The sequence below is a fragment of the Colletotrichum navitas genome, assembly GCF_030913465.1.
Source record: "Colletotrichum navitas strain CBS 125086 chromosome Unknown LY79scaffold_43, whole genome shotgun sequence".
In the NCBI taxonomy this organism is placed as follows: domain Eukaryota; kingdom Fungi; phylum Ascomycota; class Sordariomycetes; order Glomerellales; family Glomerellaceae; genus Colletotrichum; species Colletotrichum navitas.
In genome coordinates this window covers 118,373-132,546 of record NW_026850589.1, presented here as the reverse complement: position 1 = coordinate 132,546, position 14,174 = coordinate 118,373, and the positions used below count along the sequence as shown (strand labels likewise).

The window sequence follows — 14,174 nt, the reverse complement described above, 5'->3', positions numbered from 1 at the left end:
CACCACACTCGGGTAAAAAAAAAGAAATTAAAAAAAAGCCCGGCCTCTACCACATCCAAAAAGTACCTGTATTTAGAAGCCTATCATACCCCCACTACGCTTAATAAACTAATACAGTAAAAAAAAAACCCCCAATTCACTTTTAGCATGATGCAGACTTCTTCAGGCATATCGTAGTGATATAGCATTTCTTTCTACTAGTAAAAAGGGAGGGAAAGTGGTGTGTTAGTAGGTAGGTAGGTAGGCGATATGGGACCGGCCTTTTTTTTATTTTAGAACCTGGGTCCCGCCCTACCTACCTACTACCTAGGTAGGTACGGATAGTATGACATGATAGACCGGAGGGCCGCGTGTCCCTGTATCCATACAATCGCAATGGCGTCCAAACCGTACATGGCAGCTCTTGACAACCCACTGAAAATCACTATGGAGGTACATACAACTGTAGTACGGCAGGTTGGAGGCTTCGGTGCGGGGATCAGGGTGAAGGAACGAAAGAGAGCATGGTTGACAAAGCTCTGCTGCAGTTGATCGTCTCAAACACGTCAAGTCATCATCAATACTGAATCCTGCTGCCTGCGCGCGTACTATGTATCTGACGTTGCCCTCTCCTAAACTCATCCCAAACGATAACCACACCCTCTTCCTGGATAGGGGAAAGCTTGGTCGCGCATCTCAAGGAGGAAGGTCGGGCGCCAAGGTTATCCGCTCCAACAAGGGCTGTCGCGTCCTCGGGGCCAGTCTGCGTCAGCTTCATTCGTACACCTACCAGAGAGAGTCGGAGTGAGTGAAGGAGAAATATCTCAAAAAAGACATCGGTGTCGCTGTTCAATATTCACGTCCAACTCTTCTCATAAACCAATTACGGTGACACCCTCACCCGGCTCCTTCTTCTCCATTTGTCCTTGCATCGCTGAGCCATTACCCTCCCGATCTCGTGGCTCCCTCTCACCTATTCGATTCCCACGGACCGCATACCGCCCGTCCGGTAAACATGCGCGTCGCCAAGGAATTCACCCCGGAGGTGCTCCTCAGCGCGCCCCGCCGCGGCGCCGCCGTCCCGAGCCCAGACGGCACTCTCATACTCTACACCCAGTCTAGTCACAGTTTCGACGACAAGAAGACGCTCAAGGAGGTCCGCGTCATGGACGTCGAGACCGGCGCCTCCGAGCAGCTCACCGATGACGACAAGGTCCACGACGCGCTATGGGTCCCCGGCACCGCGACCGACGTTGTCTACCTGAAGTCAGGCGATATGGGCACCACCCAGATCTGTATCGCCGACGCCGCCAACCTCGCCGTGGACCACTACGTCGCCGCCGAGTATGATGCGCCCATCAGCAACCTCAAGCTCAAGGCCCTCCGCGACGGCAGTGTTGCCTTCGTCGTCACGGGTCTCGTCGGCTCCGACGGCTCTCTGTTCAATGACGAGGCCGAGGAGAAGTCGACCACCGGCCGCATCTATGACGATTACCACGTACGCTTTGTAAGTTGGACTCGGCCCGTTCGTTGCCTAGAAATCAAAACGCACACCCAACTGACATGTTCGTCTTCGTTGAAGTGGAACACGCTTTACAAGTCGCGCAAGTATGCCCTCTGGTACTCGACCCTCGTCAACGCTCACGGCAAGTGGGGGGTCGCCGGGGAGCTGCAAAACGTCCTCCGGGACACCCGCCTCGAGGCCCCTTTCGGCATGTACGGCGAGGTCGACGCATACTCCAATTTCGACGTCAGCGAAAAGGGCATCGCCTTCATCGCCGAGGACCCTGGGCTCTTGCCCGAGCAGGCGGGCATCTCACACGTCTACTATGTACCCCTCCACTCCTTCACCGCCGCTGCTGCTGTCAGGCCACGGCCGATGGTTATGGGCATCTCCGAGACCAGCGCCTTCTACAACCACGTGCGGTGCTCCCCTGACGGCTCCAAGATTGCCTTCCTGCAATCCTTGACCAGCGACTTCTCGGACGCCAGGCTGTACATCGGGCACACCACGTCCTTTGGCGCGTACGACGTGCACAAGATGGTCTTTGGCAGAGAGCCGCTTCTGCCCCCGCAGCGCTTCGAGTTCGCGGGCGACTCCGACGCCATACTTCTGCTGACCGAGGACTGCGGGCGTGTCAAGTTGTCGCACCTCGAGCTCCGGCACCACGCAAAGGCGACGCCGCTGGTGCAGACCGGTGTAGTTACGGCCTTTTACCCCCTGACAGAGGCCAGCCACGACAGGATTCTCGTGACGAGCAACAGCATGGTCGATAGCAGCCTGTGGCAGATCGTCGACGTCTCCATGAAAACGGCGCCCAGGGTCGTGTCGTCAGCCACTAAGCACGGCGCCAAGTACGGCCTGTCTCATCGTATGGTTTCGGAGTTTTGGTACGAGGGCGAAAACGACACAGTCGTACATTCCTTCATCATTAAGCCGACCAACTTTGACGAGACCAAGAAGTACCCCTGGGTTTTGTTGCCCCACGGTGGACCGGTGTCATCTTGGTTGGATTCCTGGTCGACAAGGGTGAGCTCTCAAAACTGACCGGTCTTTCCGTCACGGTACGCCTATTTGACTGACATGCAATGACTCCGCAGTGGAACATGGCACTCTGGGCTCAGCAGGGCTACGTGCTCATTGCTCCCAACATCGCCGGCAGCACGGGCTACGGCACCGAGTTCACCGCCCGCATCTACCGGTCTTGGGGCGGCGCGCCGTACCAGGACCTCGTCGCGCTAATGGACCACCTCGAGAAAGTTCCGTATCTCGACCAGGCCCGCGCCATCGTTGCCGGCGCCTCGTACGGAGGGTTCATGGTTTCGTGGATGATGGGCCACGACCTGATTCGACGCTTCGCCTGCGCCATCTGGCACGACGGCATCTTCAACCTCCCTGCCTTTATGATCCAGAGCGACTTCATCGAAAGCGGGCCCAGCTTTGGCGGCCCGCCGCTGATCTGGAAGAATGCCGAAGAGCTGGAGCGGTGGAACCCGGCCCGGCCGGAGCTCCTACGGAACTGGAGGCACGCGCCGCCGACGCTGGTGATCCACAGCGAGAAGGACTATAGATGCCCCATCACGGAGGGGATTGCCGCCTACAATACGCTGCAGTCCCAGGGAGTAAAAAGCCGATTCTTGATATTCAGCGATGAGTGCCATTGGGTGCTGAACCCGGAGAACTCAATCGTCTGGCATAAGACGGTGTTTGACTGGATGGAAAGACACGCTGGAGAGACACAGGCGGTAAAGGGGGCCTGAACATTTGTCTTGGTATATACTGATGACCTTGTGTTCCTCTCGAAAACACCTTTTCTTATACCGGCCGTGTCTTTTGGGTCTTGGCAACTCGCTGCGCAACCACAAACCGCGATATGAATACAAAAGCCTGCCCGGATTTGTGCAAGTCTATCTACCACCCCCCTCTCTGTGAGCTCTTCTCTGTAGCTCATGTGCGTAAACGGTTTGTGGTCCGGGACCACAAAACCCCGAAACCCCGCATCAAACCCCCCTGCGCCAATCCTCCACAGGGGATGCTCCCGTCTCTGGAACTTCATACCCCCGTTTTAGCCCAGTGCTCTATCTATTCCTTTGGCCAAAACCGGGACACGCAAGCGCCCGCTGATTTGACGACCTGGCTAATCCAACCGAGCAATGTTGCTGCTCCGCAAAGCACATGCAATGCCGTGCCGTGCCATTTATTCCGGGGTGTCTTCGCTAGGGAGCTTCTCAAAATGCGGGGGTATCCGGGGGAAGAGGCCAGACCACCGCCCTTTATTCGAGCGCATGGCTTCAAGTGAGAAAAGGGGTATCATTGTGTTTTCCGTTTTGTTTCTTGGATTGCACGTATATCTAGATCAAGTGTCCACATGCCATCATTTGCAAGGATACCAACTCGCGCGAGCTCGAAACAACCCCCACGCGAAGTAGTTCTCTTTTGCGATCGGGACATCTTGAGCAGTAACCGCGATGGCTCTCCTCCGACATGAGCTCAGTAGCGGCTGGTCTTTCAAACAGCAAGATGACGCCTCAGAGCACCCATGGCTTCCCGTCCCCAAGGTCCCGAGCCAAGTCCATGTAGACCTCCTTGCGAACAATAAGTGAGCTTCCTTTACGTCTACCTGAACCCTTGGCACCCGAGATGGCTGACGCCGCAAAGGATACCAGATCCGTTCCTGGACATGAACGAGCTCGCCGTCCAGTGGGTTGCGGAAAAGACCTGGGTCTACCGCACGTCCTTCACGACGCCGGCGGACCCATCGGACGCCCTCGGCAGAGTGACGGATCTCGTTTTTGAAGGCCTGGACACCTTTGCGACCGTCACTCTGAACGGGGCAGTTATCCTCAGGTCGGACAACATGTTCCTCTCGCACCGCGTTGAGGTCTCGCGGCAACTGAGACGGGGCGGCGCCGACAACGTACTGGAGGTCGTGTTCGACTCGGCGCTGCTCCGCGGCAGGCAGCTTGTCCAGGAGCACGCTCACGAGCATAGGTTCATCGCGCGGCAGACGGAGCAGAGCCGGATCCCTGTGCGGAAGGCACAGTATCATTGGGGCTGGGACTGGGGCCCGATCCTGGTCACCGCCGGGTTGTGGAAGCCGGTGTTCCTGGAGCGGTACCTTGCTCGTCTGGACGACGTCTGGGTCAAGGGCGAAGTCAGTCCGGATCTGAAGTCGGTGTCTGGGAAAATCATTGTTAAAATCGAGGGTCCCGGCGTCAGCAAGGTATCCGTAAGGTTCAGCCTACAAAACGAGATCGTCCTCGAAAAGGAGTTCGCCGTGGGTGAAGACGGGACAGCACAGACGGACTTTTACCTTGAAGACCCCCGACTCTGGTACCCCATAAACACCGGCCCCCAAACCCTCTACACCGTCACGGCCACCATCAACCATGTCTCCGGCATCCCGCTCGCCGCCCAAACCAAGAAGACGGGCTTCCGCCGCGCGGAACTGATCCAAGAGCCCGATGCCCTCGAGAAGTCTTTCTATTTCCGCATCAACAACCGCGACGTCTTCGCCGGCGGCTCTTGCTGGATCCCCGCCGACAGCTTCCACGCCGCCGTCGGCCCCGAACGCTACCGCGCGTGGGCGGAACTCATGGCCGCCTCGAACCAGAACATGCTCCGTGTCTGGGGCGGCGGGGTGTACGAGGCGGACGCGCTGATGGAAGCGTGCGACGAGCTTGGCGTGATGGTGTGGCATGACTTTTGCTTCGCGTGCGGGAGCTACCCGACCTACCCCTCGTTCCTGAAGAGCGTCGAGGAGGAGGCGAGACAGAATCTGAGGCGCTTGAGGGGGCATCCGAGCATCGTCATCTGGGCGGGGAATAACGAGGACTACCAGGTTCAGGAGAGATACCGGCTCGAGTACCGCTTTGACGAGGACAAGGACCCTGAGTCTTGGCTCAAGACGAGTTTCCCGGCGAGGTATCTTTACGAGTATCTTCTACCCAAGATCGTGGGGGAGGAGAGCCCGCTTACGACCTACCATCCGAGTAGTCCTTGGGGCGATGGAAAGCCTACTGCAGACCCAACAGTTGGCGATCTTCACCAATGGAACAGTGAGAGTCCCCCTCCCATTTTAGCCCTGGCTCAACATCAAATTGACACCCCCAACCCAGTCTGGCATGGCGCCATGAATAAATACCAAGACGCCCACCTCCTGACCGGCCGCTTCGTCTCCGAGTTCGGCATGGAGGGCTACCCTCACCTCTCCACCATCGCTACCATGCTTACCGCTCCCTCTCAGCGCCGCCCAGGCTCCATGGCCCTTGACTTCCGCAATAAGGCCTACGACCACGAACGCCGCATGATGACCTACATCGCTGAGAATTTTTCTGTGGCATACGACCTACCCCGCTTCACCCACCTTACCCAGCTGATGCAGGCCGAGGCCATGTCCTTCGCGTACAAGGCCTGGCGCCGGGACTGGAGCACCGGCGGCGCGAGGGGCTGCGGTGGCGCGCTGGTGTGGCAGCTCAATGACTGCTGGCCGACAGTGAGCTGGGCCGTTGTGGACTACTGGCTCGTGCCGAAGCCCGCGTTCTACGCGATCGCTAGGGCGCTGCGGGCGCTGGATGTCGGCGTGCGGAGGCGAGTGGACGAGTGGACAAAGTGCCACGCAGACCCGACCCTGGGAGCCAGGGGCACCGAGTTCGAGGTATGGGTCGCGAGCGGGCGGGCGGACGCCGTCGCGGGGGACCTGACGGTGCGGTTCATCTCTATAGAGACGGGGAGGGAGATGAGGCCGCGGCTTGTGAAGAAGGTTGTGGCGCAGGGGAACGCGACGACAAACGTCGTGGAAAAGCAGGCCGTCAGCACCGCGAAGGAGGAATTTGGAGACGCACGTGTGCCGTTTCAGCAGGAGGCGGATGACCCGTTCGTGATTCACGCGACGCTTGTCGTAGACGGGAAGCTTGTGGCGGAGGACACGGCGTGGCCGCAGCCGTTGAAGTATCTCGAGTTTTCCGACCGCGGGATTAGGACGTCGGCTGATAAAGGGGTGCTGCTTATCTCTGCCGAGAAGCCGGTCAAAGGTTTTATCATTCAAGAGGAGCGGGGCATGAAGCTGAGTGACAACGGGTTCGATATCGTACCGGGCGGGGAGAAGGTGGTTCGGGTAGAGGGCATTGCGGTTGAGGAGTTGAGGTGGACATATCTTGGGGCACCGGATGCGTCGCTAAGGCTGTCTAGCTAGAGCTTGTTCACGTGTAGCTGTCACGGTTTGTCGTCGATGTACTAAGGACCAGTCGAAAAGGAGAGTTTTGATTCATACTGGGCTCATTTCTCATTAAGGCGTAATACTACAGCTATGGGGACGGTTTTCCTTCCTTGTCATTCTCTCGTAAACCTAGCGTCATGGTGATTGCCATCTCAAATAATCAAATAATATCACCACCAAAGCCACCGAAGCCCCCCGGTCCTCCAAAAGGGTTTCCTCGCCCACCACCATGTCGGGGCAAGCCACCTGGGCCGATTGGATCCCACCTAGCTCCCGGTGGAGCTTGCGGATCATACCCGCCACCACCCTGCCCGCCTTGGCCGCCGAACAGGGGGTCATCGAAAGTTGGATGCATCCCGCCTCCACCCCCAGGACGAGGCAGACCACCGCCACCGATGAAATGAGGCCTAAGGGGGTCGTGGGGTCCTAGACCAGGCGGGTTCAGGTCATCATGACCAATGTTGTAGGGAGATCGACCCGGGACACCCAAAGGTCTAGGCGGCCTGTTGACTTCATATTCGTCCTCGAAATCGGGCGGAGGGAAATCTCCAACGGGAATGGGTCTCCTGGGAGGCTGAGCAAGAGGGTCGTTGATGTGATACGGTCGAGCTGGATCAGGGAGGTCGCCGGGCATTGGCCGTCCGGGCCGACCAGCTTGAGCACGGCCTTCGCGCTGTGCGCCTTCCGCGGCGTCCCGGTCGTCGGGGGACTCTTCATAGCCTTCAGCTTGCAGTTTTGGAATAAGTTTCTGAATAATGTTCGTTTTGAACTGGTCAATAAGCGTGGTGATGGTGGACTCGGATACAAAGGCATCCTTGAGTTTCTGGACAAGGTCGCTCCTGTCCTCGGTACCATCCTCGGTGAGTGTGATGCGCAGGGGAAGCTTAGCGCTGTTGACAAAATCCTTTGTACTGATTTCGAATCTGTGGATGACGTCGTGACCGACGGCTAGACCGCTGATCTCGACTTTGCCGCCGACCTTGCTGACCCGGATGATGAAGGTCATGGAGGACTGCTTGTGGGCGTACACAAAGCGGAGAGAGCCGTAGCCGGCATTCCACGATACGGGCAGTCGCGGGGCGACGCTTTGGATTTCTTCCTCTATGGCGAGGTGCGTGTTAGCTGGGTGGTTCACCAAGAGTGGGCTCGACATACCTATCCTCTTCTCCTCGTCAAAGCCGAGGAGGCGGAATTTGAGAGATACCATGCACGCATGGGCTAGGAGGGCGGGCAGCTCGTATCCGCTACTGATGTCGGAGGTGGTGTCGCCTTTGGGGTGCGTTGGCAGAGCGTCTGCCATTAGTTGCAGTATGGACTGCGGGGTAAGTGGATTCGCCATTGTGAAGATCGAGCGATGAGGGGAAAGGATGCAGGCTCCTTGGATGTGTAGTTGTAAGGTTGAAATCTGGGAAACTTATGCCGGCGAGGGAGCGCGGTACCTAAGTAGATGGTGGTTGGGGCTTGGAGCTTTTGGGTTTCACTCTCTATTGTTGGGCTCGACGACGTGAAGGTGGTAGAACCCGAAGTAGAAAATCGGGGAAAGAAGCTAAGCTCTGGTGCAGAGCTGCGAGCAGTTCGCATGGTGGCGTCACTGACTGGCTGCCTTCAGCCCTATATGTGGAGTAGCCCCACGCTTTGCGCGTTGAACTCCCTGACAAAAGGGTCACGTGCTTTAGCATGTGATATGGCGTAAAGCTGTCAAACGCGTCGTCGCGGTTTCGGTGCTTCAACAATCCTCGTGGCCAGTATCACTCCGAGTACCATCGCTTACGGCTTGCTTCGCTTGGGTGACAGAGTATACCGAAACAAACTATCTGCTGCCGTTCGAGAAGTGTTTTTCATCTTGTCTGGCGTGGCCCTTCGCGCACCATGTCGTCCAGTTCAGACGCAGTTCCTGCCCCCCCGGTATCCGTTCCACGCCCGCAGGCGAACACAATCCTGACATCATTCACATCCTTTCTTACTATTACGACTCACACGATACTGTATCACAGACGTTTGTACCCGAAGCAGACCTTTTTAATGACCAAAGCCCATAACCTTCCGGTCCCCCAGTCCCGCCACCCGGCTCTCTGCGAATGGATCAACTCGGCTCTTGCTGCCATCCAGGACCAGCTTGCGCTTGGCACCGTATCTAAAGTCTGCATCGTCATTCACGCCCCTAATACCATGGCCGTCATTGAAAGATGGGTCTTTGACGTCGCCAATTTTCCTGTCTGGGCTATGGGTAAGGGCAAAGAGAAGATTGGCGCGGGACACAGGTTCCAGCGAAGGGAAGTCGATGACGATGACGGATCTGTCAACTGGATTGACGTTAACGAGGCGTATCGTGGTGCTCTGAGACGTCTTGCGTATGCGGCAGAGATGAAGGGTTCTCTGCCAGAGGGATGCACTTTCACAATGGCCGTTGAGCTTAGGGACGAGGCTCCAGCACCAATAGGGGTATGCATTACGCCCCTTGCCAAATACAGGTTCGACCGATTTCTGACCTATGATGTAGCACCCGCAGCCTTGGATTCCTTCTGAGCCATACCTTCAACCTGCTTCGAGGACGAATCCAGTGCCGGGCATAGCCATAGGCGGTGCCTCTACCACGCCGCTGCGCTCCGTAGAGGCTGGCCCTCTCTTTTTCGAATGCTGGGTTGAGGAAGGCAAACCGCAGTTCTCTCCTGCTTCCACACAAGACTCCTATTTCTCATGAAGCACATACTGAGCCTGTAACCAACCGTCTTCATACCTATTCTTACTTGCCCGGCCCACAGGCAACAAGAGGGTCGATCACCAAGAGGCCTAAATAGGCGTCAGTTACTATCCATGATCTTGACCTGGCTGGTGGCCTTTATTGATCCTTTGAGATCAAACGATATGGAAGATGAAACCAAAGGACTTGTGAGTGACCTAGTGGTGAACTCTAGCCTTTACCATACTATGATACTCATTCTTCGAAGCATAGCTATAATTGTCCGACATGGCAAGATCCCACATCTGGAGAGGACCAGAGCCTATTTTTGCGGACTTGAATATGTGACCTACCAGCTGGGCTCGTAGCTCGAAGTACCTCATGTTCAGGTTGGTGGCTGATATGGTGATCGCTGCTTGCAAGTTGCACTATACCCCGTTCCATCAATCCGCCAAAGGAGACAATAGGGCCTTTGGATAAAATGTTATCGAGATAACAGAGGTTGAACAAGGTGCAGTCAAGGAGATGAAGACGAGGCTAAGCGACAGGGAGGCATGGGACAGATGGCTTTGGATCCAAACAAGTGCTGTTGGCAGCATTACTTGATGCAACCGCATGAGGCCATATGTACGAGCATCGGCTCCTACGATCCATCCTGCATAATGAGGCGTGAATGACCCAGATTTCTGTTATATCACTATAGGAAGACTTTGTATCATCCCAGAAAAAGAAAGAAAGAAATCAAGTAAATTATTAATGGACGAAATCTAGACTCATTTTACAACGTCCGAAAATATGCTTCCGTCTTCATAGCATCCATACGAGCTCTTTAAATGCAAAAACATTGCGTATGAGTAAATGTTGTGTCAGAAAATACGCCTAGCAGAACACGACCAGTTGCAAATGCTTCCCAACATAAACCACCGTATCACTTCTTCTCGCGCCTTTGCCTGAAACGTTGAGAGAAGTAGTCAATCTCACTCTCAGGGATCACTTCGATAATTCTTGAGTGATCTCGTCCCTGGCCTTCGAAATACTCTATGATGTCGTACTGCTTCGTAGGTCTGCTCCGGAACTGTTCCCACCTGGTCTTGGAATCACGCTGCTGGGGTTGTGGACGTTGCTGGCGCTTGCCGACGGTGGCAGCATCGCTCTTTGGAGCGTCGTGTTGACTTTCACTAGCCGCGGGGCTGCCGTCTTCCCGTCTGGGCACGTCCACGCCTTCGCGTGGTGTCTGACTGCTACTGTCGCTACTCTGACCGGAAGAGGAGCTCTCATCGTCTTGCGCTGCGTGCCTATCGCCCTGCCGTCTTGGGATAGAAGCGGAGCTTCTCCTGGACGGGGCCGGGCTTCTTCTCACCTGCACTGAGCTCCGTCTCACAGGCCCCGAACTCCTGTTCGTTCGAATTTTGGTTGCTCCCCCTCCACTGTTACCTCCTGGAGGGCGGCGCGGATGCGCTTCGATAATCTGCGGAGGCAGATCGCCATTGAAAAGTTGCTTGACCATCATACGGGTGGAAGTAACCTCTCTCTCCGTCCGCCGCGCCATGATCCGTCCAACCTCATCCGACAACTTCTTCACATCATCCTTGACCTGCCACCAAATGAACCTGTGCATAAAGTCACACTTATAAAGCGCGCTCCAGTCCGCAAAACTTTCCGCTTCGCCGTGCTTCTCGAAGTCAGGACGGACCTTCTCATCAAGGTCCCCCTCAGACCAGGTTGCGCCGTTAAGAATAGCCTCGGCGCGGAACCCGCTCGCGACGAGAAACGGCCTCTCGATGTCTTTGAAACTGCACCAGAGATCCCGCAGAGTCATGTAATGAAGCGGCAAAGTCTTCTCGGCATGCATAAGCGTCTTATGAGCTTCATGGCTGGCTAACCTGTCGTTGACGATCGCAATACCCTGGCGTAATCTGCCATTTGAGCGTATCTCCTTTGTCTGGTATCGCAGGGCCTCTCGTTCCTCACACAGCTGGTGTCGGAGGTTCCCCAATGCATCTCGAATCTCACTAGGAGCAGCTCGGATGGTGGCGACGAAGTTGCCGTATAGTGCGATCAAGTTGAGGATTGTTAGGCCGAAGGAGAGGATCCCCGTGACGAAGGAGACCCAGTTGAGCGAGTTCGGAACATCGGCAGTCATCTGGAGCTACAAGGACCTGCAAGAACATGTTTCTCACTCTGAAAAGTAATTTTTGAACATGACTGAAGGGGATTCCGTTGTTAATAAGCATCACCGGAGACTAAAAAGCTGTATCAACATGTAGGCCTCCGCGTGGTTGCTAGTGCATCGCATCAGGACTATCATCGTTAGCCCGATGAAGCTAAGGTAGACGCACGACGCTGCCAGTTGTCAAGGGTCGCGAACCATTCGCAATCAATGCTGGTACATGATATGCGTTGTTAAGTGCAATTTTAGATTCGGTCTGTGAGCTCCTAGCACGCAGGAGCTGCAACAGTGCCAAAGGAACGATGTGCTATTGGCTTCGACACAACCTGTTCGCCACAGCAAGGTGGCCAAAATAGCTTGAAGCATCAGCCATGTATACGCTTGCAGCAAGAAAGCTCAAAGGGTATGCTAGCTGGTCAAGATATCCCTAGCCATCGTGATAGATGCAGAACTTCGGGTTTCCACGGATTCGACTTGAGAATGAGGCGCTCGCCCAGTATTGTGTCACATGCTAGGCTGGTTGAATCCTTCCGAATGTCCACGAGACTACTGTTAATACGAAACAGAGTATGCGCAGCGATTCTCTTTTGATTATTAGGCAAATTTTATCAGTAAATGATATGGAAACCAGGGGTTGTTGGTTTCCAGACCCCGTAGGAAAACAAAGGGAAATTATCTGAATAGAGACCTATCTACAGATCCAAGATTTTTGCATTAACCCGATTAATTCTACTGCACGATACTAGAAAAAGATGGGCGTACTGATGCTGGGGTTCAAGATGTAGTGAGTGGACTAATGATAATGAGATGGAGGCGTTCACCAAGGAAAAGAGGCTGGGAGGATGAAGCATTGAGGTCGTCCCCCACCAGCCCCGGCAGGAGCTCCATCATTCTTATCGATAAGCCCCCGCCGTTCTTCCCACCGTGGGGTAGGCTCACCGAGCGCATCCAAAAATTTCCCAGACATAACCTACATTAAAGTTACGTCCCAATCTCGAGGAGTCACCGCATCTTCTCAGAAAAGACGAACTAATCCGCACACGCCCCACGCACAATGCCAGCCCCGACAGCGACAATGGACCCCCCTGACGAGCCCTTCGACCCGGATCCCGTCATCGCCTCCTACGACGTGTTCTTCAATCCGTCCCTGCCGCAGGGCCGCAAGCTCTGGGTTCTCCAGCAGCCTAACCGCACCGACCCGCGCCAGCCCACCCCGACCGAGATGCGCCTCAAGGCCCGCTCCGGCATGGTTGAGGTCGATGTGCCCCTCGACTACACTCAGTCCTACGACCGCGAGAAGGGCATGAAGTGGGGCCGCCAGCTCAAGGCCAGCCTCGAGGCCAAGAACGGTGGCACTCACGGCCTGTCCGGCGGCTTCGGCGTTGGAGCGCCCCCGCCCCGGCCCAAGAGGCGCGGAGAAATCGACTTGGAGGACGAGATGTACCTAGAATGGCCGGAAGCCGTGCGCCAGGACAAGGTGCTGCGGACGCAGACCCTCGGCGGTCAGTGTCCTGACCATAAGGAGGTCCAGTACATGATTGGCGTCTTCCAAGGCAGTAAGCTTCAGTTCGCCTTTCCTTTAACTATCTTTCCAGCCTGCTAACACAACATCTCAGAGGACCTCCACCTCACGCCGGTTACAAACCTCGTCCACCTCCGTCCCCAGCTTCACCATGTTGACGCCGTGGCCCAACAAGAACGCAACGCCTCTGCCGCCGCGGCCAAGGAATCCGCGGCAGCAGCAGGTGCCGGCCCGGGAGGCGCAGGCGGCGGAGCGGCTCAGGGCTCCGCGGCGGCGCGCGCGATCCATATGACCATCAAGACGACGCCCGACGGCGCCACCGCAAAGAGCGAGACCATGGCCGACCGCCTCCGCGCGGTGCAGATGGAGAACTGGCGCAAGCTCAAGTACACGGACGAGAACGACGAGGCCGCCTGGGAGATCTACCAGGAGAGTCTCATCATGCGCGCTCCGGGCGACGCGGGCAAGCCGCAGCAGCTGCCGGCCGACGAGGAGGACGAGGAGAAGAAGAAGAAAGCTGCGCTTGAGGGTGCTGAGGCGTTTGAGTCAAAGTCTGTGATGGACTTGGCGGAGCAGGTTCCGCGGCTGGAGACCAAGTGGGGCGACGACGAGCTGTTGGAGGCTGTCAGCGGCATCAAGAAGCCGAAGCCGCTGTCCAAGGCAGAATTGGAAGCCGAGGCTGCTGCCGCGGCGGCCGCCGAGGAAGAGGCGCGGAGGGCGAAGCCTAAGGCTCGAGGTGCAGTGGCGTCGCGACGGGGAGGCAAGGCAAGAGCGGCGCCCGCGCAAGCGTCTTCTAGCATGGACCTGACATGACGGATAGTGTCCCGACAACAGGATTTGATTTGCATAGCTTGGGCGTTGCGGCATGGTAGACAAACGGGTTCCTTCAGGGAGATGGACGGCTCCGGCTTTTTCAAAGTCAAAATGCATATTTTCTTTTGCTCTAACTAGCAAGCCTGGTCGCAATGCACCACCGATATTATCATGGCGACATCATCTCAAAAAAGCCGTGTGTTCAATGTACACAAGATATGTTCTGTGCATATTGCCTTGGAATAAGCCACACTTCCGCATGTTGAAGCTTCCATAAATGCTGCAGCCCCA

The 14,174-nt window shown here is 56.1% G+C and overlaps 6 protein-coding genes across 6 annotated transcripts; 4 read left to right on the top strand and 2 right to left on the bottom strand.

Annotated features, from left to right (window-relative positions):
* Positions 1–994: 994 nt before the first annotated feature.
* LY79DRAFT_518612 (prolyl oligopeptidase) lies at positions 995–3,240 on the top strand (the record flags this gene model as incomplete). Its single annotated transcript, XM_060555046.1, has 3 exons — positions 995–1,486; positions 1,562–2,509; positions 2,581–3,240. 3 exons carry the CDS (start codon positions 995–997, stop codon positions 3,238–3,240), a joined length of 2,100 nt encoding a protein of 699 aa, XP_060412566.1.
* A 708-nt stretch (positions 3,241–3,948) lies between these two features.
* LY79DRAFT_650801 (family 2 glycosyl hydrolase) lies at positions 3,949–6,737 on the top strand (the record flags this gene model as incomplete). Its single annotated transcript, XM_060562546.1, has 3 exons — positions 3,949–4,079; positions 4,139–5,538; positions 5,599–6,737. The coding sequence occupies 3 exons, from the start codon at positions 3,949–3,951 to the stop codon at positions 6,672–6,674; spliced, it is 2,607 nt and encodes an 868-aa protein (XP_060412565.1). The 3' UTR covers positions 6,675–6,737.
* LY79DRAFT_558315 (PI31 proteasome regulator) lies at positions 6,738–8,252 on the bottom strand. Its single transcript, XM_060558173.1, has 2 exons — positions 7,854–8,252; positions 6,738–7,799 (listed from the first exon to the last, which is right to left on the bottom strand). The coding sequence occupies exons 1-2, from the start codon at positions 8,035–8,037 to the stop codon at positions 6,859–6,861; spliced, it is 1,125 nt and encodes a 374-aa protein (XP_060412564.1). The 5' UTR covers positions 8,038–8,252; the 3' UTR covers positions 6,738–6,858.
* Positions 8,253–8,567: 315 nt separating this feature from the next.
* LY79DRAFT_518687 (HORMA domain-containing protein) lies at positions 8,568–9,399 on the top strand (the record flags this gene model as incomplete). Its single annotated transcript, XM_060555056.1, has 2 exons — positions 8,568–9,140; positions 9,199–9,399. 2 exons carry the CDS (start codon positions 8,568–8,570, stop codon positions 9,397–9,399), a joined length of 774 nt encoding a protein of 257 aa, XP_060412563.1.
* A 907-nt stretch (positions 9,400–10,306) lies between these two features.
* Positions 10,307–11,590, bottom strand: LY79DRAFT_704673 (uncharacterized protein; the record flags this gene model as incomplete). The annotated part of the gene is made up of 2 exons (XM_060564987.1): positions 10,813–11,590; positions 10,307–10,599 (listed from the first exon to the last, which is right to left on the bottom strand). The coding sequence occupies exons 1-2, from the start codon at positions 11,519–11,521 to the stop codon at positions 10,307–10,309; spliced, it is 1,002 nt and encodes a 333-aa protein (XP_060412562.1). The 5' UTR covers positions 11,522–11,590.
* A 1,033-nt stretch (positions 11,591–12,623) lies between these two features.
* LY79DRAFT_591395 (DNA-directed RNA polymerase III complex subunit Rpc37) lies at positions 12,624–13,883 on the top strand (the record flags this gene model as incomplete). The annotated part of the gene is made up of 2 exons (XM_060561277.1): positions 12,624–13,104; positions 13,165–13,883. The coding sequence occupies 2 exons, from the start codon at positions 12,624–12,626 to the stop codon at positions 13,881–13,883; spliced, it is 1,200 nt and encodes a 399-aa protein (XP_060412561.1).
* Between the last annotated feature and the right edge of the window lie 291 nt (positions 13,884–14,174).

Excerpts from the sequence above, each read along its gene's own strand:
- LY79DRAFT_558315 (XM_060558173.1), bottom strand. The coding sequence starts at position 8,037 with ATGGCGAATCCACTTACCCCGCAGTCCATACTGCAACTAATGGCAGAC. Across the intron at positions 7,800-7,853 it reads TGACGAGGAGAAGAGGATAG|AGGAAGAAATCCAAAGCGTC; the intron begins GTATGTCGAGCC and ends ACCTCGCCATAG.